General features: G+C 45.6%; 1 protein-coding gene across 1 annotated transcript; it reads right to left on the reverse strand.

The window, feature by feature from the left end:
- LOC126021038 (solute carrier family 23 member 1-like) lies at window positions 1-22,218 on the reverse strand. The gene is made up of 9 exons (XM_049782619.1): window positions 22,096-22,218; window positions 11,886-12,067; window positions 10,081-10,201; window positions 8,231-8,387; window positions 7,290-7,543; window positions 2,191-2,355; window positions 1,322-1,430; window positions 1,129-1,224; window positions 1-230 (listed from the first exon to the last, which is right to left on the reverse strand). The coding sequence occupies exons 1-9, from the start codon at window positions 22,201-22,203 to the stop codon at window positions 1-3; spliced, it is 1,422 nt and encodes a 473-aa protein (XP_049638576.1). The 5' UTR covers window positions 22,204-22,218.
- Between the last annotated feature and the right edge of the window lie 361 nt (window positions 22,219-22,579).

Here is a 22,579-nt window from a genome sequence, read left to right on the forward strand (position 1 = left end):
TCACATCCTAGTTTGGTGGGTGCCCTGGGGACAGAGGTCCAGCTGGCTCACTCCCACCTTGTGCTCCGCCAGGCGGGGCCAGAAGGGCAGCCACCGTGTACAAGAACTATGTACGCAGGTCCTGGAGCCCAGCCCGCAGGGGAAGCCATAGACCTCGGCGGCCCGGGTGGGCTCCTCAGAGTTCTCCTGGATCTGACTCCAGGCCAAGAGGCCACGCTCCTCCTGGCTTCCTAGTGGGACACAGATGGCAATGGTGAGGGCGACTACAGATGCCTCAGGTGACTCTGCACCTGCCCGCAACACCCACATCTCAGCCCAGCACCCAGCATAGTTCCTCACTGCAGGCATATTTGACATCTGGTCCAGAGAAAAGTGGAAAATGAGGGGACGGGGCAGGCAGAATTGGGCCAGAAAGCAGGCCCTATCATAGACAGTGTGTGTGTGTGTGTGTGTGTGTGTGTGTGTGTGTGTGTGTGTGTGTGTGTGTGTGATTGTGAATCTGCGTGAGTGGTTAAGAGTATATAAATGGGGCTGGAGTGATAACACAGCAGTAGGGCGTGTGTGTGTGTGTGTGTGTGTGTGTGTGTGTGTGTGTGTGTGTGTGTGTGTATGATTGTGAATCTGCGTGAGTGGTTAAGAGTATATAAATGGGGCCCGGAGAGATAGCACAGCGGCGTTTGCCTTGCAAGCAGCCGATCCAGGACCAAAGGTGGTTGGTTCGAATCCCGGTGTCCCATATGGTCCCCCGTGCCTGCCAGGAGCTATTTCTGAGCAGACAGCCAGGAGTAATCCCTGAGCACCATATAAAAGTATATAAATGGGCTGGAGTGATAACAGAGCAGTAGGGTGTTTGCTTTGCACGAGGCCCAGAAGAAAGCATCCCCTAATTTTGGAGGTGTAGCCTCCAGATTGTCATGTTGGTTATTTGAGCCATCTGGCCTTGATACTTTGCTATGGCACCCCTTGAAAGTTGGCACAAGCTGTGCACCTTACCCATAACCAAGGGTCCCCTCAGGGACATTATGGCCAGCCTGACCTGGCACCCAGGGTTGCCAAAGCATTTGAGTAGCCCCCAAAGGCAAACCCTCGCCCTAGACTGGCAGCTGGCAGAGCAAAGGGGTACCATACCCGGAATGGTGTTGTCCAGGAGGAAGCCCAGAAAGCCCCCCACAAACATGCCGGTGGTCAGGAGCACCTGGACGACCTGGTCCAGCTGGAGAATTCCTAAAGGGGAGATGGAAGTGACAGGGAGGAATTAATTCCCAGGAACCCCCTGGGCTCTGCACCTGCCTGGAGGATGCAGTCTGGAGGGTGGAGTTACCTGTGTGGAGTTTCTCAGGGTGCTTGTTTACCCAGTTGGGGATGGCGAGCCCACAGTAGATGGAGAAGCCGAAGACAAAGAGGTTTCTGGACGAGTTCATATCTGCATACTGAAGAGATGAGAGATGGGATGAGAGAGATGAGATGGCCCGTGGCAGCTATGTAGCTCCCCCCATGTAGTGTGTTTACTGCACACCACCCACCACTCCTCTGGGTACCCCCACCCCTATAGGGGAGACTGAAGCAGAAGCAAAAGCTCCAGAGAGCCAGCCAACCTCCTCCACACCATTGGCCCCTAGGAATATAGGGGTTTACTTCTTTTTTAGTTTTTGGATCACACTTAGTGCCACTCAGGGGTTAATTCTGGCTCTGTGCTCAGATATCACCCTTGGCAGGCTCTGGGGACCATATGGGATGCTGGAAATTGAACCCAGTTTCATCCCAGATTGGCTGCGTACAAGGCAAACGCCCTTCAGCTGTGCTATTGCTCCGGCCCCGAACAGGCGTACTTTCTAGTTTGCACAACAAGTTCTTTTTCTTTTTGGGGGGTGCTTTTTCTTCTATGGAGGTCTGGGGGCAGTCTGCTCCTCCCCTGCCCAAGCTGTGGGTCCTTCATCTCCATTCCTGTGGGTTCCTTTTAATAGAGGCAAAGTGGGGTACAGGGGTTAGCTTGAAGGCTGAGCACATGGTTTGCCTATAGTAAGACCCCAGCACTTCATGTTCCCCTCAAGCACTACTGGGGGTCATGTCCCAGCATAGAGTGACTCCTGAGCACAACCAGATGTGGTCACAGCAGCCCCTCACAATGAAAACCCAAAGAAAGACAAAGAGTGATGCTGTGGTCACTGTCTTATGAGGGCTTCAGCTCACCTGCAGATTGGAAATGCCCACAGCTGTGATCATCCCAAACATCACCAGGAACATGCCTCCAATCACAGGGGTTGGGATGGTGGCAAAAGCTGCCCCTATTTTCCCAAACACACCCATGATGAGCAGCACGAAGCCCGCCGCCACGATCACCATCCTGCTCCCGACCTGTAGACCCCAGGAGATTGTTGGTATCAGCACAGCACAGCACAGGCTCTGCCTAGCCTCCCAGACAACTGGAACAAGGTCACAGAGGTGATCTGTCTAAACCCCAAATAGCCTCTCTCTGCTCCTCCCTGAAGTTTGGGAAAGAGCCTGAATTACCGTAGTGATGTCACAGTCCCCGAACCAGTGCTCCACTTCTAAGGAGCATGAAGAACAGAGGCCTTCTGGTAGCAGAGCCCTTTGGGTATCAGAGACCTTAGGCTTAAAAAGGGGCACTGAAGGGCTGGAGACATAAGTGGGTAGGCCACTTGTCTTTCACATGGCAACCTGCCTATAATCCTATATAATTCATATGGTTCCCTGAACCCTACCAGGAGTAATCCCTGAGTGAGAGCGAGTAGTATAAATCCTGAACACAGCCAGATGTGACTCCAAAACAAATAACAAAAAAGGGGGATTGAAATACCATCTCAGACCTGCTTCTAACTATCTGTGTGACTTTGGGCATATCTATCTAATCCTTTGCAAGCCATCCTGTGAAAGGACCAACTGGAAATCACCACTCTTGACAAGATTTAGTGATACTGTGCTCAGGACACCCATATAAAGGATAGTGAACACTGGCTTCAACAGAAGTGATGGCTTTTGTGAGGGCTGGAAGTGCCAAGATATATTCAGGACATCTATGCACAGGGCTTGCGGTTCTGTCCACACGGATCAGAGGTTTATAATTCCCTCCTACAAAAGACTCAGCCCCAAGATAAGGCTCTCCTTGGCTTTTTTTCTCCATTTCCTGGATCACCACAGATGGTAGAAAGAAAAGTAAAATGATTTCACAGGGAGAAATAATGTCACTGATGGGTACTACTGATGGGAACTACTCTAGAGGAGGAACAAGGATCCTCCTCAAATTTTTCCAATATACCAAAAAGGAGGAAATGTCTTTCCAACTCACTGTCTGAGGTTAGCAGGGCCTTGATATCAAAGCTGGATAAAGAAGGATGCTACAAGAGAAGAAATCTACACATCAATATTTCCAATCATGACAGATATATAGATCTCATCCAGAGCTGTCAGAAGTACTCAATAAATTCAGCAAACTTAAAGAAAACAGAGCCAACTGGAGATAACAGTTGTTTCTATAAGAAACTAAGAACAAAGTAATCTAAAACCCATAGGGAAAAATTCCATTCTCCATACATTAAAGACAGTAAGAAACTTGGGGTAAAAAAAATAGCCCAGAAGGTAAAAGTTCTACATACTATCAACTATGACTTTGATCCAAAAAAAAAATCAAAGAGGATATTTCCAAATAGAAAGATCCCCTGGTTCAAGGGTCAGAAGAATGTAATCTTATTCAAAGTTAAGTTCAACAGTTCCATGAAAATCCCCTTAAATACCAATAAAATCTTCACAGAAACAGAAATATATATATATATATATATATATATATATATATATATATATATATATAATTTTTACAGAGCTTCAAAGAATCAAAGAAATCCTGAGGATAAAGTGCAAAAGTGTATAGCTGGAAACATAACAATTCTTGATGTCCAACTCTAGAACAAAGCACAAAGCTGGGAGTAGACCTGGGCACTATCAAATGAGGTCACTCCCCCAAAATCTTAAAAGTGAGTTTTGGTGCCTGAGATTCCACATTAAATCCTATTACTTGGTTTGGATGATTTTCAAATAGGGGCCATGCCACAGAGGTGCACTGGAATGAGGCCTGCAAATGTTGAGGATCCAAGCCAGGGCTTTGCATATGTTAGGCATGTGTTCAAGCCTACACATCTCCCTGGCCTTGCTTAGGGCCTTTGTGCTTTGTTTTCTGGGGTTATTTTTTTTTTGGGGGGGGGTGCACCTGGTGATGTTCAGGGGCTATTCCTAACGCTGCATTGAGGAATTACTCTTGGCAATGCTCAGGGGACCATATGAAATGCTATGGATTGAACCCCGGTAGGCCATGTGCAAGGCAAGGCCTTATCCATTGTATTATCTTATTTTTTTTACTTTTGTTTTGCTTAAGGTTTTGGGAATGTTAAACTTTGGAGGTGAAAACTGAGGTTCACATATGAAAGCATATCTGAGCCCCTCAAAGAACTATTAGATCTTTTTTTTTTTTTTTTTTGGTTTTTGGGCCACACCCGGCATTGCTCAGGGTTGACTCCTGGCTGTCTGCTCAGAAGTAGCTCCTGGCAGGCACGGGGGACTATATGGGACACCGGGATTTGAACCAACCACCTTTGGTCCTGGATCGGCTGCTTGCAAGGCAAACGCCGCTGTGCTAACTCTCCGGGCCCAGAACTATTAGATCTTGAAATAAAATTGTTTCTAAAAGAAAACGACTCTATCTCAGATGCATGGGGTCTGCTCCATTTTCTAGCTCCTCACAGAGCCTGTCTGTGACCAGTTCTGCAGAGGAGGTCACACTGCTAGGCATAGTTCAGTGTCCTGTGACTCAATAGCTGTGCTTGGGGGATAGTTACTACCTGAAAGACAAGATGACCCGTGTGACTTTCTATTATAAGACATCTTTTTTGTGTGTTTCTGTTTGTTGGTTTTGGTTTGGGGTTTTGGGGCCACATCGAGCAGTGCCAGGAATTTATACTCTTGGTTCTGTGCTCAGGGATCACTCTTGGAAGGGCTCAAGGAAACATATGTAGTCACTGGGATCAAAGTCTGGCCAGTAGTATGCAAGGCCTTTCCTGCTGTATTACCTAAGACAATTGTGATAAACATCCCCAAATCTTGGAGCTGGACTATGAATGTCTGAGTATCCTATCTTGTCTAGTCTGCCACAAATGAATGTGTTTAGATAGTTCCAAATTCTGTTTCTCATCCATTTTTGTCTACTCCTTTCCTAAAATAAAGAGGCTCTCTGATCATTTCAGATAAGTAAGACTAAAAATGTTCAGAAACTCTATTGCAAAACAATGTAAATAGGGGCTGGAGTGATAGCACAACAATAGGGTGTTTGCCTTGCATGCGGGTAACCTGGGACAGACCTGGGTTTAATCCCTGGCATCCCATATGGTCCCCCAAGCCTGCCAGGAGCAATTTTTGAGCACAGAGCCAGGAGTAACCCTTTAGCGCCGCCAGGTGTGGTGTGGCCAAAGAAAACTGAAAAAAAAAAAAAACTAAAGGAAACAACAACAATAGCAAAAATTGTAAATATTGCTTAATATTTAAGAAGATTATGAGGCTAGATTTCATGTGATACTTCTATGACTACAATGAAAATGGATTTTTCAAAATACACTTAGCAAAAGTCTGTTTTTTCTTCCTAAATTGTCTTTGTAAAATATATGGTAAGAATTAACCATTGCAAAAGAACGTTTTGTTTTATTTTGTTTACCATTCTCACAATGAACTCTAAGAACAAAGACATGGCATAATAGGTCAATTTGTCAAGTTTAACTCAAGTTCTTTAAAGATACTGATGGCAGTCATCCACAGGTTTACCACCATAGAACGTAATATGCAGGCTTGGGGCTCTTTTGGTCTCAGGATTAGATTCTGGGCAAGGGACCCAGATCTCCAGAGAAATGATGGGTGCTCTGGCCCTAAGCCCGACGTCCATATGACTAAAGTTCTGGAGTTGGCCAGACCCAAATGCCAAACAATGGAAGCAGTACCTGCCAGAGCCACACGGGGGAGACGTGACTCCAGATTAAGGCCCATCTATGATTCTGCTTGTTTGGGAAGTTGGAATTTTCCTTCTTAAGAACTGCTCAAAAAGAGCCTTTATTTAGAAGTGATAAATAATAGGAATGTTTTTCTGCTTATTAAATACCATTTTATTTTATTCTCTCTCTCTTTCTCTCTCTCCTCTCTCTGTCTCTCTCTCTGACTCTCTCTCTCTCTCTCTCTCTCTCTCTCTCTCTCTCTCTCTCTCTCTCTCTCTCTCTCTCTCTCTCTCTCTCTCTCTCTCTTTCTCACTCTCTCTCTCTGTTGTTGAGGGGCACATCCGGAGGTGCTCAAAGGTTACTCCTGGATCTGCATTCAGGAATCATTCCTGGAAGGGAACAGGGGATAAGAGAGCCTGGGAATTGAACCTGGTCAGCTGTGTGCAAGGCAAACACCCTACCACTGCGCTCTGGCCCTAACAAAGAGTTTTAAATCTAGGAGAGAATCTTGAATATGCAGAAAGGGCCAATATAACAGCCTAAGACTTCAGAGCAGACTTATCTATCTCCTGGACAGACTCACTGGCAGCCACAGCTCTGAACATGGTGAACTGAGACCTACTATGGAGAAAAGTGGCTGTTGGAGAAACCAGAGCAGAGGTTTCCCAAGATGTGGCCTACTATCTACTGCCACACTCCTTTCGGAAAGAAAAAAAATAGACTCAACAACTTCCTCTCCTTACTGAAAACAACTTTTTTTTGGACATTTTGGGCCAGCCCAGCAAGTGCTCAGGGCTTACTCCTGGCTCTGCATCCAGGAATCACTCCTGGTGGTACACAGGGAACTATGTGGAATGCCAAGGATCAGTCCCAGATTGGCTGCATATAAGACAAGTGTCTTACCTTCTGTACTATCACTGTAGCCTGGAAATTGACCTTCTTTAAAGTGACCAGAAAGTAGCAGTTGATGGCAAACAGAAAGTCTCACATTGTGACCCAACCACTGACACAACTTTCACCTGTGGCCCCTAGGAAGATCCTGAGGGGAGGTGTGCCACCCTTTGGCTAAGAAATGCTTTTCTAGGTGACAGGAAAAAAAATAGAAAAACTCTCTCTGACCCTCCTAAAAGGAACATTGCTCGGCTGATCTCTAAAATCTGTTGATTTTACCCAAGCAAGCCCAGACCTAGCCAGGCTGCCTGCTCCAGAGTCTGATGTGTGATCAGCCATTGTGGTTAGAATCCTCAGGCTTGAGAAACATCCCCAGATTGATCCATGAGTGTCCGCTTCCAGGAGCCTTACCCTGGTGATGCCCAGCGCCCCGACATTCTCACTGTAGGATGTGGTACCATTGCCTGTGCCCCATGCCCCAGCCAGCAGGCAGCCGAGGCCTTCAATGCCAATGCCACGGTTGATGGCATGCTTGGGAGGAGGTGGGGCCCCCACCAGTCGGGCACAGGCATAGTAATCGCCAACAGACTCCACCATGGAAGAAATGACACCAGCGATGATCCCAAAGACCCCAGCCAGGCTGATGGTGGGCATCCCCCACTGTCCTGAAAATACAAAGGGCTTGTGAGATGCTGCTGGCATGGCCTAAGTATACAGGGAAAGGACTTCCTAGGGCCATTAAGACCAGAGGGCTGATCTTCCAGCCCTACAGACAGTGTCTCTAACCCCAGTCCCACCATTTCTTTTTTTTTTTTTTTTTTGGTTTTTGGGCCACACCCGGTAACGCTCAGGGGTTACTCCTGGCTATGTGCTCAGAAGTTGCTCCTGGCTTGGGGGACCATATGGGACGCCGGGGGATCGAACTGTGGTCCATCCAAGGCTAGCGCAGGCAAGGCAGGCACCTTACCTCTTGCACCACCGCCCGGCCCCCCACCATTTCAATAGACCCACAATTTCAATAAATGATGCAGATCTTCCTGGGAAAAAACCTGAAAGCTTCTAGAACATTCTGGCTCAGAGAGGCCCAGATCTAGAAGTCCTTGAGGCCAGGCCACTTTGGAACCTGAACCAAGAACCACGGAGCAAGGAAGGATCTTGACCTAATCCCTAAAGATGTTGCTTTGAGCCTTCTTGGGGGGAGGGGAATCCACTGAAAGTAGGAAGAGACATAGGGGGCCCCTCCTAAGTTTACGGGTTCCAAAGGGAGGAGAAGGGTTGTGAGGGGTCTGGTCTACACACAAAGGATACTAAGATGCTGGAAACGTACCCCACACCAATAGCACTGCCCTTACCTGGGTAGGGGAAGCGGAACCAGGGAGCCTGGTTTAGCACGTCACCCTTGGTGTCAGTGCGGGCTTGGAACCCATAGGCTGAGGGGTCAGAAGGGAGGGTGTGGGTGACCGTGAGGATGAAGCAGAGTAGCCAGGAGAGGCAAAGGGCCAGCAGCACCTGCAAAAAAAGTGGACAAGAACACATCCTGGGAAGTTATTTGAAATGAGGAACTCAGGAGAGTCACACCTCCCAACCTCTGATTCTGATATTTGGGCACGGAAGGTCAGGACAGAAAGGTATGCAGGACATCATGTGTACAGAGACCTGCATCCCAGAGATGGGAACATCCAGGAAGTTGGCTTGGCCCACATCAGCCTATTCCAATTTGACCTGCTCCCCCAGTGACTGCTGGACTAAAGACCTGGGTCCTGGTCTGGGGACCTTGGTCTCCTCATCCCTCCAGAGGAATGACCCCTACAACCTCATAGAACATCTATTTTTCAAGGGGGGTCCTCAGAGAGGTAGAGTTTCCATGTCTGGGCATAATACCGAAATCTGTATTTTCAGTTTGAGTTCAGACTAGGATCTAGAGGGTTGTTGAAGGATTTATTGTATTGGGATGTGTGTGTGTGTGTGTGTGTGTGTGTGTGTGTGTGTGTGTGTGTGTGTGTGTGTGTGACATCTGAAAATGCTCTGAGCTTATTTCTGTCTTTACACTCAGGAATTATTCCTGGTGGTGTTTGGTGAACCATATGGGATATTGGAGAGTGAACCTGGGCTGGCCATGTATGTACTGTGCTATCTCTCTGGAACTGATAATGGAATCTTAGGTCAGGGGTTACAGCTCAGGGGCAAGGGAGACAGTACAGGGGTAAGGCACTTGCTTCACTCCTGGATAACTGGGTTGGATTGCCAGCACTGCATATGCTCCCCTCCTGGCATTGCCAGGAGTGATCCCTCTACTCAGAGCCTAGAGTAAGTCCCGAATACCACTGAGTGTGCTCTTCCTGGAAATAAATAATGTGATTTGGGGCCAGAGAAATAGTATAGTGGGTATGGTGCTTGCCTTGCATATGGCTAATCTGGGCTTTACTTTCTGGCACTATCAGGATTCCCCAAATTATTCCAGGAGGGGTCCCTGACCACCGCTGAGGGTAGCTGCCCTCTCTACCACCACCCTTTTACCCCTGCCAAAATAAGCCCAAAATAAAAAGACTACAACTCTTTTGGGAGCTGGAGAGAAAGTAGAGGTGTCTGACCTAGATTCAATCCCTAGAGACCTACCAGGAGCTATGCCTAAGCACAGAGCCAGGAATAAGCCCTCAGCACTGCTATGTGTGCACCCAGGAATAAAAGAGATTTTTCTTTATTCAGTTCAACATGAAAACAGATTGGACAACTGAGAACATTCTAGAATAGAAGGCCTTCCTGGATAGCATAATGGGTAGGGTGTTTGCCTTGCATAGAGCCAACCTGGGTTTGATCCCTGGTATCCTATATGGTGAGCCTGCAATTTCTGAGGACAGAGCCAGGAGTAATCCCTGAGCACTGCTGGGTATGCCCCCCCCCCCAAAAAAAAAAGATTACCAGGAGCTAAAGGGAAGGAAAGGGCTGAGGTCTTGCCCTTGGTCATAGATAATCAGTGGCAAGCTTGATTATCCCTCTGGAAGCCTTGCATGAGAGTAGCCCAGGGACAAAGAGACTGGATTCCATGAGCAGGACCCTCAGCCAGTGGGAGAGGCTCCTCATGGGAGCACTTGGAACAGAGCCCCCCAAGGGGCATGTGAGGAAGGCCCAGGGCCAGACAGTGCAGATGGGACTTAAGATCTCTCAGGGGTGGGCCAGGCTGGCAGGGAAAGAGGCTGCTTACAGGGAAAACCTGGAACAGATAGAACCTGGAGGTCTGACACTTCTTCTGCCGGCTACACACAGGCACAGGTACTGGCACATTCCTCAGGTACTGCGAGAAGAGCACGATAAGGAAGACAGTCCTGGAAGAGAATCATACCACCCTGGAGCTGGGATCTCTCAACTCAGGGACTGGGAGCCCAACCAGACCCCTCTGTGGCACAGTAGAGCTCAGAAAAGAGGCTGTTTTTCCCCCAAGGCTGTGGGGGACTATTGGGTATGAACAGGCACCCAGAACTAGACCACTTGTGGGGGGCTGTGGGCCTGGGACAGGGTCCCAGAATAGGAGCACTTGTTTCTCATGTTCAATTTCTGGCACAAGATGGTCCTCGAGTACCTGCAGGTTTAATCCCATCACTGAGTCTGGAGCAACTCAGGGCCAACTGGGAGGGGCTTGACATCATCAAGAAGCTGGCCTGGACAGAGCCAGTGAGCTGGGGCACACTTCTCTCCCAAACATCCCCCAGTCCTAATGACTAAATGTGTTCACAGCCAGCCCTGAGACCCTTCTTGGCTCTCGATCTTGTTTTCTATAAAGCCTCCCTGGCCTCCCACCAACACACCCAGCAGGACCACAATCTTTGATACATTATAGGGACTTGGGTAAGTCATTCATCTCTGCTGTGAAGATGGAGTCAGGGCACAGTCTCCCGGGGGCTGGAGGGTAACCAGCATTTTCCCAGTGGGATGGTGACCCAGTGGGTAGAAACCTTGGTCACCATGCCTTGTGGACACCATACTCATTCTGTCCCTATGCTGCTGGAGATAGTGACAAACTTGGGTGAGTACTAATAATGGCAAAATTTTTCATGATAAATCAAGTACTAATAATCATCACTTCAAAACAACAAATAAAAAGGACTAAAAAAAGGGAGGGGTGGATAGGGCCAGAGTGAGTAGGTGCTTGCCTTGCACTCAGCAAACCCTGGTTCAATTCTTGGCACTCCATATGGACCCCCAAGTCCACCAGGAGTAAGAGCACAGCTAGGTATGGCCCCAAAACAAAAAAAGTTGCTTGTAAGAATAATAACAACAATATGCAATAATACAACTCTAAGTAACAAATGTTCTGGGTTGGTTTTTGTTTTTTCTGGCCATACCCTGTGACGCTCAGGGGTTACTCCTGGCTAAGCACTCAGAAATCGCTCCTGGCTTGGGGGACCATATGGAACGCTGGGGGATTGAACCATTGTCCGTCCTAGGCTAGCATGCACAAGACAGACACTTACGCCTTGTGCCACCTCTCTGGCCCCTGTTCTGGGGTTTTTTAATGTGTCATAATGCTCATGAAAATAATCCCTAAGAAGAAAAGGAGAGATGGCTCAAGGTCAGGGGTCTCAAACTCAATTTACCTGGGGGCCACAGGAGGCAAAGTCGGGGTGATCCTTGAGTGCAAACTTAGTAGTAAGCCTTGAACATTGGGGGGTGTGACCCAAACAACTAAAACAAAACAAAACAAAAAAAGATTCCTCTAGGGCAGGGCCACAAAATGTTGTCGAAAGGCCGTTTGCTGCCCGCAGGTCATGAGTTTGAGACCCCTGCTCAAGGGGTTGGAGCACATCATTACAGGCAGGAGAACTGGGTTCAGTTCCTGACACCACAATTATCTCCTGAACCTTCCCAGGAAGATTGTTCCCATAGTAGCATTCAGGGAAAGCACAACTCAGGGAAAATAAACTGTGGACAAGACCAACCAACCTAAATGAGCCACAAGAGTTCACAGGTATATCCAGGAAAACTGAGCCAGCCTTTTTGGTAAGTACTTACAAGGCAGAGATGCCCCAGTGGAGGCCAGCATCATTGCCTGCAGAGTCAAAGAGGGGCAAAGCCACCAGGGAGATGGTGGGCGCAATGGTCAAGGGGCCGATGAAGCGCAGGAGGAAACCGATGAGGCCTGAGAAGCCCACCAGCATCTGGACACAGGAAGCCACCATGACAGCGCCCTGCAACTGAGAGAAAGCAGAAGTTGATAAGGGACTTCAGCCTCCCTGACAAACCATCTCCCAAGCCTGCTCTCACCTCACAAAGTGGGACATGTCGAGATAGCATAAAGCCAAGCTGATCCAGTCTCCAGTTTTGAGGCCTGAGGAGCTTAAGGGGTCCTGTCTCCAACTGGGGGTTTTCTAAGCCCTACTGAGACAAAAGAGTGATGGATACCTCAGGGTTTCTCTGAGTCCTAGTGAGAGTGATGGGGACTTCGTCAGAGCTGTCCCACTCAGGGATCTACCCAACACCTTCCTGCTGGATGGCCAGGCCCCTACTATCTTTTTCGTTGTTGTTTTGGGGCCACAGCCAGTGGTACTCAGAGGTGTCTCCTAGCTCTGCATTCAGAAATTACTCCTGGCAGGCTCAGGAGACCAAATGGGGTGCCGGAGATTGAACCCACCTCAACCGTGTGCGAGGCAAATGCCTTACCCAGAATGCTATCATTGTGGCCCCATAGGCCCCCATTTTCTGTGGGGAGCCCAGTTTCAGGCTCTATGGAGCCGAGCAGCTCTGAGAAACATTCCCAGAAGCAATGAGAACAAGTGAACACCTTTCATTGTGTGCACAAAAGCCTCATGCACAGGTGTGGAGACTGGATTTGCATCTGGATCTGACATGTCATCAAACATGTCTGGATCTGGCATTTCATTTTCTTCAACCACTGAAGGAACAAAACTATTCTCAGCTAAGTTTGGGATGTGGGGTTGTATGGAAGAGCTACAGGCCTGATTTGGTTCCTGGACTGGAGTCTGGAGAGAGGCTGGGTGTCAGAAATTGGCTTCCCTTGTTCCCCCACCAGGACAGGAATTAATCATCAGAGGTTGAAACTGACAGCATCCTGGAATCCAACATCTGGTCTTTCTGAAAGTCTGCAGTGACCACTGCTTCCCGTTTTTTGTTTGTTTGTTTGTTTTCATTTGTTTAGAGCCTCATCTGATAGTGCTCAGGAATCACTCCTGGCAGTATGCAGGGGAACCGTAAGTACCCTACCTGATAGTACCTTCTATGCTATCTATCTTTGGCCTTTCCTACTTTCCTTTGACTTATGCTAGCAACTCTGTTTCTCCAGCCTTAACTAAACAGTCATAGTAAGGTTCTTGCAGGCCACACAGCATTGATCTTGTTTCTGCCTCCACTTCTGACAATTTCCTGCTTAAAAATGTACTGCCTGACCACCCCTCCCCACCAGGTGTCATAGCAGGCCGAACTGCCCTGACCTATAAAACACACACAGTGGAAGAAAGAATGTAGATGCGCATTATCAGCAAATACACTGTTGGTATATTCTGTTGAAGAAAAAGGTCTGGATCCCCCACACTTAGTCCTGTGGCCAATCTGTTGCCCTTTTTTTTTTTAATATTTATATATAATTAATGTCACAATTTTTATTTTTTTAACTTTTATGAAATCTTCCCATTTTAAGTCATAATAAATAGAAGTTTATAAATTGCTTATGAACTAAACAAAACAAATATTACGGCATTTGGTTTTATAACCAACTCACAGACTGTCATTTATCATCAACTAGAAATTGATGCAAATACATACATATATATACATATTTATATATTTGTGTGTGTGTATGTGGTTTTTGGGTCACACCCAGCAGTGCTCAGAAGTTACTCCTGGCTCCATGCTCAGAAATTGCTCCTGGCAGGCACAGGGGACCATATGGGATGCCGGGATTCAAACTGATGACCTTCTGCATGAAAGGCAAACGCCTTACCTCCATGCTATCTCTCCGGCCCAAGATGCAAATATATTAAGTTCATCAGCTAATACTTTTGTATTCATATCTCCATCAATATTATAATATACACAATGTAAATGATAAATATCTACTTAAGATTATAAAGGTGTTTGAGAAATGCTTTATTTAATTACAAAACCTCTGATAATACAAAACCTGTAATATTATATCCTTGAAAACGTCATGTTTTGGATCTGGAAAATGGCTCTGAGTAGAGTACATGCTTTAATGTATAAGGTCCTGGATTCAATCCCTAGCAATTAACTCAGTCATTTAATTAATAAAATCATGGATCAATTATTGATACTCAAAGAAATCAAGTAGAATATTTCATGATTCAATTATTCTATCTCAAAGCCTAGAACTTTATGACATAATAGGGTATGTTGCCCTTTTATCGGTCTCATTTTCATTTTTGTCTACTCTCCTTCCCTGCTCTGAAATTCACTTGGTTTTAGGGTCACATGTCTAGTGGTGCTCAAGGGTTTCTCCATGGGAATATTTGGGTAGGGGTAGGATCACTTTGTTCGAGGGACCGGATAAAGCCCATCCTCACACTTGGTCAGTTTTATTATTTATATACTCATTTATACTTGTTTTTTGAAGGCCACACTCAGCTAGGCTCAGGGCTTACTCCTGCCTCTGTGCTCAGGGATCACTCCTGGCAGGGCTTGAGGCTGAAATGTGGCACCGAGAATCAAACCTGGGTTGGTTGTGTGCAAGTTAAGTGCCTGAGCCACACTGTACTATCTCTTTGGACCTTGCTTTGACTAATTTGGGGGGGGGGGTGAGAGGACTGGGCTATATTGGAGATGTTCAAGAGTTACTCCTGACTCTGTCCTCGGGAATTACTTCTGGCGGACTTGGGAATCATTTTGGGAAGGTAGATCTGGATTTGCTGACAATGTATAATACAAACTGCATGCTGACCACTAAAAGGAAATTCCCTTAAAACAAAGGATAACTCATTGCTGAAAAGGGGAAGTGTAATAATATTAAAATGTTTAATTAAAACAGCCAAAGCAGGGGCCAGAGAAATAGTACAGTGAATAGGTGGGGTAGGGTGCTGACCTTGCAAATCAATCCGGGTTTGATCCACAGCACTCAGCCTAGTTATTGTTATCACTAACAACGGCAGGGGTGGTGGATGGGGAATGTGTGTGATTGGGAGAGCTCAATTAAAAGGAAAAGATGTGGGCCCAGAGAGATAGCACAGCGGCGTTTGCCTTGCAAGCAGCCCATCCAGGACCAAAGGTGGTTGGTTCGAATCAGGTGTCCCATATGGTCCCCCGTGCCTGCCAGGAGCTATTTCTGAGCAGACAGCCAGGAGTAATCCCTGAGCAATGCCAGGTGTGGCCCAAAACCCAAAACCCAAACCCCCCCCAAAAAAAGGAAAAGATGTTTCTGGCTTTGATCAGGCTATTTCCCTTTATCTTAGTTTTTAATTGTTGAAAATGATATGTCTAAGTATCCTAGTGTCTTTTGTGTTTCTCTGTTTTGTGTTTCTACATGGCTCTGTTGTTTGGTGTCTGACATTCAAGGGGAGTGGGGCCTCCTTGGTCAAATATTTCTTCAGTTCCTTCTCTACCTTTCCTTTCAACATAATCTCCAGGACAAATCTCTTAAACCTTTTACAGTTGTTACACAGTTTTGGAATGTTTGGCTATTTTTTTTTTCTTGCCTTTTTTGGTCTTTCCTCTCTTGGTTTGATTGATTCTCAAGTATTTTCTTGCTGGGCTGGAGAGATAGCACAGCAGTAGGGCATTTATTTGCCTTGCACATAGCCGACACAGGACACACCCGGACTCAATCCTCAGCATCCCATATGGTCCCCCAAGCCTGCCAGGAGCGATTTCTAAGTGCAGAGCCAGGAGTAATCCCTGAGCGCCATCAGGTATGGCCCCCAAACAAAACAAAATTAAATTCAAAAAAGAGGGGAATTTTCTTGCTATTTCTCTTCAGATATGTCTCATCTGCTAAGGGTCTCATGGTCTTTTTCCTTCTGTGATGATGTTTGTGACAATAGATCCCATTGTGTTTTTCTTTGATTTTCACCTTAGTGGAGCCCGGAGTTTCTAAATTCCCCATCTAATCAGATATATGTTCCAATATCCCTGTCTTGTCCGGTTCAGAGGCTCTTTGCTATGTTCCGTAATGTCTTCTTGGCAGTTGTGCATGAGGAATGTTGATATAAGGAGGCCTTTGTATGGCGGCTGTGAGGGGATTTCCAGGAACTTCCATCTTTCAGGGAGCTGGTGCCTGTGGGCTTTGAGCAGCAAATACATTTCTCAGATTTGACATTTCTCCCCTTTTAGGTAAGAGGAGACAGTTAAAGTGGATGAAAGCTAGAGTTTTCAACTTTTTTGCACCTATAAATTAGAAGTGGAAACCCACTGAACTAAGGAGTTGAACTTTTTCACCAGACACCCAACCTGACACTGTAAAACCCAGCAGACTCTACCACTGCTGCCATCTTCCCAGAGAAAACATAGTTTGCTCTTCTACCAAGCTCTGAAAGAAAATAATGGTCACTGATACTCTATAGTCAGGTCCTGGCTGATGTCTCTGTGGAATCCTCAGAAAGGGGGGGGGGGGCACAGATTCCCCTTTTCTGCATGAACTACAGCAGCTGAATGCTACAAACTTCACTCGACAGAAACAACCTAGCTCCATGTTTTAACCTTACCAAGCTTCCAAACCACCACATTTGCTTTTAATCTATACATCCTGGACCTCAATATCTTATAGTCATGTCAGCTCAGTAATATCACAGGAAACCTGATGGCAAAGTTACATAGAAATCTAACAAACTTAGCAAGCCTAAACAGGAACACTAAGGCTCAACTAGCACCAACCACAGCCCAGAAAGTCCTTAGACACAGACTTTGTAATGCCATGGAAAGATAGAACAATCATTGCAAATTGATCTGTGTTGATCTAAGTTTTGGTAATTCCATTTGCCTTTGTGTTATAACAAGCTATCTGAAGTAAATTTATTTGTGCCTGGGTGGGAGATTGGGGACACTGGTGAAGGGAGATCATGCTGGTCATAGGATCGGTGTTTGAATATTTAAATGCCTGAAATGACTGTATTATGAACAATTCGGTTAAAAAAAAAAAGATAAATGGTGTTATAATAAAAAATTAGGTGGGGGGAAACCCAGTCAGTTAGACTCTGTTTAACTCATTTACCCTAGGGCAGCCATAGTTAAAAAAGAGTAATTTATTTAACAAAGGGGTTTCTCTCCTATTCTCCTTCTGGAGACATGAATGTTTTCAATTCTTTCCATTACAAGCCTGTTACTATATGCTTGTATTACTAAACTTCTTTTTATCCTGCCTTCACATCTCTGATTTATCCTCCTTATTGAAAGTTCTATTGCCTCCCAATTTTCTGTAGTTTAAACACTAATTAAATATCCTCTTTGAAAGTGTTTCATTGTTTCTTAATTATGCCAAGTCTCTCACAATCCATTATTTCCTTGTGTGGCCCAAAGAAATTACATGTATGAGGTTACTGCAGAACATAGGATTTTTTCCCTCTCTAGAGTCTTGTGTACACAGAAATGTGAGAACATCTCTAAAGAAGAAGGGTGCATTTTTCTCTTGCTCAGAGCCACAGGCATGCACTGAAGATCTTCTATTGTCCTTTCTCAGGCTCCCATGCCACACTTGTATGTGGCAGAACTGGGGTTCTTATTTCTCATATAAGTTTATGTTCTGACACTTTCCAAAATTCCTCTGGCAGGACAAAAGGTGAATTCTCAGCAAACTACCTCTGCTGAAGGTTAGAATATTACTGACCCTCATTCTCCCCCTGAATTCCAGCTGATTATTAAAATCCAAGTCTGGAGGGGCTGGAGTGATAGCACAGCTGTGTTTGCCTTGTATGCAGCAGACCCAGGATGGATCTGGGTTCTATCCCAGGTATCCCATATGGTCCTAAGCCTGCCAGGAGCAATTTCTGAGTACAAGCCAGGAGTAACCCCTGAAAGCTGCTGGGTGTGGCCCAAAACAAACAAACAAATAAATAAATAAGTAAATAAAAAGAACAGGGCAGAGGGAGCTGATGTTTAAAAAAAATCCAAGTCTGAATTTGATTCCTTACTCCACCATCAGACATTCTTTTTTTTTTTTTTAATTGGAATTTCCATGGGGCTTCCTTTGATTGTGAACGCCAGCCTGCTCTAGAAAATACAGTTCCCTCTTGGCATGTGTGATTGAGGTGGGTGGAGTTGTTAGAATCTAAGATTTAGAATTAACTGTAACCTAAATGTTGAGGTTAGACTATGGTGTGCCTTTAGAGCTATCATTGCTGTGTCTTCTGTACTCTGCTTGCTTGAGGAAGTTAACTGCTGTAAATCTGGCTTTGCTGTAAGCCAAAGTGCAGCCATAACAGGCTGCAGTTTTAGGGTAGAAAGACTAGGCTCAGAAGAATAGCCATTTCCTAGAACAAATCCAAAGGGTTAAAAACCAGGAAATACATCCATATAAGGCTAAACAGCAGCTGACAGAGACCAGATGACAACTGTACCCTGGGGTCTGCAGCAACGAACAGATAGCCAGATGACACCAGACCCTGGGTTTGGGGGCTGCAGCCCACCCAGCCATCTCTCTGATGCTACATTTGAACTACAACCAATCCTATCCCAACCTTGTACTAAGGTCCAATAATTTTAAAGGTCAATATCCAGAGACAGGGATCCCCTAGACTGAGCCCTTTAATTTGACATGTGAGTCATTCTCAGGATCCTGATAATTCTTAAGAGATGTTGGATCCCAGCATGCTGGAATAAAACTCCCTTGCATTTACATTACTGCCTGTCTCCATGGTGGAGTTCTGGACTTAAGAGTCTGAGTGAGTGCCAACTATGGGTCTAGGAGGTGAAGTTCAAATATCTCTAAGAATCCTCAGACTTACTATGCATGCTGCCATTTTTAAGAAATAGTTACTGTCCCACCAGAAATCTGCTTTCTTTAAGCAAAGAAAAAGAAAGTGTCCCACCAACTTCATTTGAAGTTTTTGCTGTGCACTCACCCCAAACCCCGCCCGATTGTTCCAGATACCTACTCTTGGAGGGGTAGTCACCTGCTTTGGGAAACACTGATAAAGTACTGAAGACACATTTCCTCACAGTTTTATTTATTTATTTTTATTTTTTATTTTATTTTATTTTTTTGGTTTTTGGGCCACACCCGGTAATGCTCAGGGGTTACTCCTGGCTATGTGCTCAGAAGTTGCTCCTGGCTTGGGGGACCATATGGGACACCGGGGGATCAAACCGCGGTCCATCCAAGGCTAGCGCAGGCAAGGCAGGCACCTTACCTTTAGCGCCACCACCCGGCCCCTCCTCACAGTTTTATACTTTATCTGCAACCCCCAAATTTTTTCTTAGAATAATTGTTGTTTCTACTTCTCCGTTTCTTCTTTGGTTAGTGGTGCCAGGAGTTGTACCCAGGACCTCAGACATATTCTGTACTAAACTATATCTTGGCACTCTGATCTTTCTCCCACCCCAGGAAGCAATTTCATTCTCTTAGGTCCTGTTTTTGCTAGTACTGTAATGGTTGATCTGCTGACCTTCAGTGATTTTTCTCTTGAGAAGTGTACGGACAATTAGGATCCAGGGAGGCCCTGAACATCAACCTTAAGTTCCAATGGGAAGGCTCAGTGAATGAAAGAAATCAATCCATCAACAAGTAAAACAAAGCTGAAACTCCGAAAAAACTACCTAACAGCGATAAAGAAAAAAATAAAACAAAAAACAACAACAAGGAAGCCAGCAGAGAGCGCTAAACTACCACAGAGAAAAATCTGTGTTTGGGCTCACTTTGCGGGACAGTGGATCTCAGGATGGAAAAATGGTATCGACTACATACCTGAGGACTATTATTTAAGGGTTGGGGTGAAGCGGGGCTGGAAGTGGTAGTGGTGGTGGAAAAAGGACAAATTTCTGTAAAAGACCTAGTAAGAGTTTAGACACGTGGTTACCACCAAGTAGATTCAAACAAAATTTTTCATATAGAAAACAAAAATTTTGTAAATCATGGTGCCTGAGTTAAAACAAACCAGAAACTAGAAAAGAAAAGGAGATAAGAGAGTAGGAAAGAGAGGAAAGAAAAAAAAACAGAAGAGAAAAGTAAAATATATTTCTTATATTTATTTATATTTTATATTATATAATTATATATAACTATTATATATTTATATTATATTAATGAACATAAATATAACTATTTTTATATTTATTTATATTATACAGTTATGTATAATATTATGTTTTTATATTATTATATTCATATACATAAAGTAAAATATAGTCAATTCCAGCTGGAATTGCAGGAAGCAACAGAAGTCCGAGGACCAGCAGTAGACAGACATGTCAGTAATAGTAGTGGTGGTGATGGTGGTGACAGTAGAAGTAACAGAGGTAGCAGTTGATATAGAAGGGATTCTAGTAGCAGCAACAGTACTAGAAGTAGCAGGAAAAAATGGAAGTAGTAGAAAAAGTAGTGGAAGAAGTAGCAGCAATAATAATAATAATAGTACAAGTAATAGTAAGGTATGGGGAGTACAGGAGTAGTGCAATCATAGGAATGGATTGTTGGTTCTGTTCTGTCCCATCGGTCAGATATAAGAAAGGGTCACTTATTTCCTGATTCCTCCTCACTTTTCCTCTCAGTTTCCCTTTCAGGGAATGGGCCTTGAAGCTATGAGGTGCTTAATATGTATTGATGGTTTGCATGGCAGATTCTGGCTTTCTGGAATTCCTAGGTTCTGGTTTCTACCTGAGGCCCACAGTTTAGGTCAGGAAGGTGCCTCCTGATGCAGTGCTTGTGAGCCCAGGAAAGCAGTGCTGGAGAAGGCAAGTCAGGTCAGTTCTCATTCATGCCTGAGCAAGGTACTTGGTCCTGAAACCCCAGCACTGAGGAGTTCTGGGACCCACTTTGCTCCACTCCACCTCTGACGAGGTGGCCCTGGGGTTAAGAAGGGACACTCTGTATGCCAAAATCTTTAGTCTCTCAAACAGTATTGTGCAAACAAGTCACACATGAATCCTCATCCCAGCTGCCTGGTGAAGATGTTGGGTGCTGAAAACTCACCAGACTCACTCCCCAGGATGAGGAGCTAAGCACTGGGCCAAGAACCCTGCACACATCTCTTAGATAAGCCAACTGGAGCCCTGCCAAACTTCAGGGCCTGTTGCAAGGTTCCACCCCATCATGTTCTCCCGAACAATAATACAAGGTTTAATTTAAGCAAGAAGGGGCAAAGGTATAGTACAATGCAAAGGATACTTGCCTTGAATGCAGCTGCTCAAGGTTTGATCTCCAGCATCCCATATGATCCCCTGAGTCTACCAGGAGTAATTACCAGGAGTACAGAGGTAAAATTAACCCCTGAACATTGCCAGGTGTAGCCCCCAAACCAATATACATAAATCAGTTATATATAATTGGCATGTATTATATTAATTATTAATAATGTAATAATACATTATCAGTATAATTATATATTTAATTATTAATATATAATTAATTTATCTGGGGTCCGGTGGCAGCAGATATGCAGAGCATGACCATGCAAAGGGGGCAGACCCTTCAGCAAGACCCTGCCAACAGAGTGATACTGGTCAGGGCTGGCCTGAACATTGCTTCCCCCAGTCTTCTGAGCCTCCTTGCATATCGTGAAACACGTATAGACAAAGACCTGGAAAGTTCCACATGTTCAACCTCTGCAGCCTTTCACACATCACTGCTGCTCCCAACTTGGTTCCATACTCGGTGGCTGACAGATGTTCCACCAATGACAGCTCATGCATCGTCCAAAACAGTGCTGCAGGCTGTCCTCTCTGCCCCCAGATGAGCTTGAAATGCTTGTGCCCATCCTTCTTGAACGACGCAGGAGTTTCCAAGTACCCCTTGTCCTTACTTTCCACAATGCTGACCAACAGCCCTCTCTTATCCATCCGCTTCTTGCATTTACTTCCCTGCCTGAAATCGTCCTTTTCTATGTCCTCATCAAAGTACCCGTCTCCCTCTCCTACCACATCCATGCACTAGAGTTCTGTTTTCTCTCAACAACAAGAACCTTTTTTACATTTCTAGCAGCAATTCACAGTGTGATCTTGCCTTGTGGAGAGTTGAACAACGAATGATGAACACAAGGAACCACTTACAAGCCCCTGCAGCATTCCTCCCTCGTCTCCTTCCCTCCCCTTCACCTCCCTGCCCTCTTACCTCTCGGATCCTCCTCTGCCATTCCTCGATGAAGTCGGGGGAGCTGGTGTTCACCAAGGTGGCATTGAATGTCCACTCAGGGCACTTCCATGTGGGAAGAGAGAGCATGGCGAGGGAAGGGGCCACAAATGCAAAGGTCCCGCCCTGCAGGATAGGCAGCCTGGATGGAGATGGGAGAGGGTGTCCTTACTCAGCAGTTCAGGCATCCCAGGGGGTGCCCTCGTCAGCTTTAACAACAATGCCTTGGCATGGGGGTCCTCCTGGCTCTACCCTCAGAAATAACTCCTGGAAGGCTCGGGGGACCATATGGGATGTTGGGATTCAAACCACTGTCCTGCATGCAAAGCAATCGCCCTGCCTCCATGCTATCTCTCTGACCCCTCAAAAGGTATTTTTATAAAAGTATTTCAAAATGTACAAAGATATGAGTGCCTTTTGAACTGTACTAATTATTTGATTTCAAGCTTATTACATATTGTTTAGA

The sequence above is a fragment of the Suncus etruscus genome, chromosome 1 (assembly GCF_024139225.1).
Source record: "Suncus etruscus isolate mSunEtr1 chromosome 1, mSunEtr1.pri.cur, whole genome shotgun sequence".
Classification (NCBI taxonomy): domain Eukaryota; kingdom Metazoa; phylum Chordata; class Mammalia; order Eulipotyphla; family Soricidae; genus Suncus; species Suncus etruscus.

What these genes read in the sequence shown, in the direction of transcription:
- LOC126021038 (XM_049782619.1), bottom strand. Translation starts at nt 22,203, where the DNA reads ATGCTCTCTCTTCCCACATGGAAGTGCCCTGAGTGGACATTCAATGCC. An exon ending in CACTGGGGCATCTCTGCCTT is followed by an intron (nt 10,202 to 11,885) that starts GTAAGTACTTAC and finishes ATTCTCTTCCAG; the next exon opens with GACTGTCTTCCTTATCGTGC. An exon ending in GGGCGCTGGGCATCACCAGG is followed by an intron (nt 2,356 to 7,289) that starts GTAAGGCTCCTG and finishes TGGGGTCTACAG; the next exon opens with GTCGGGAGCAGGATGGTGAT.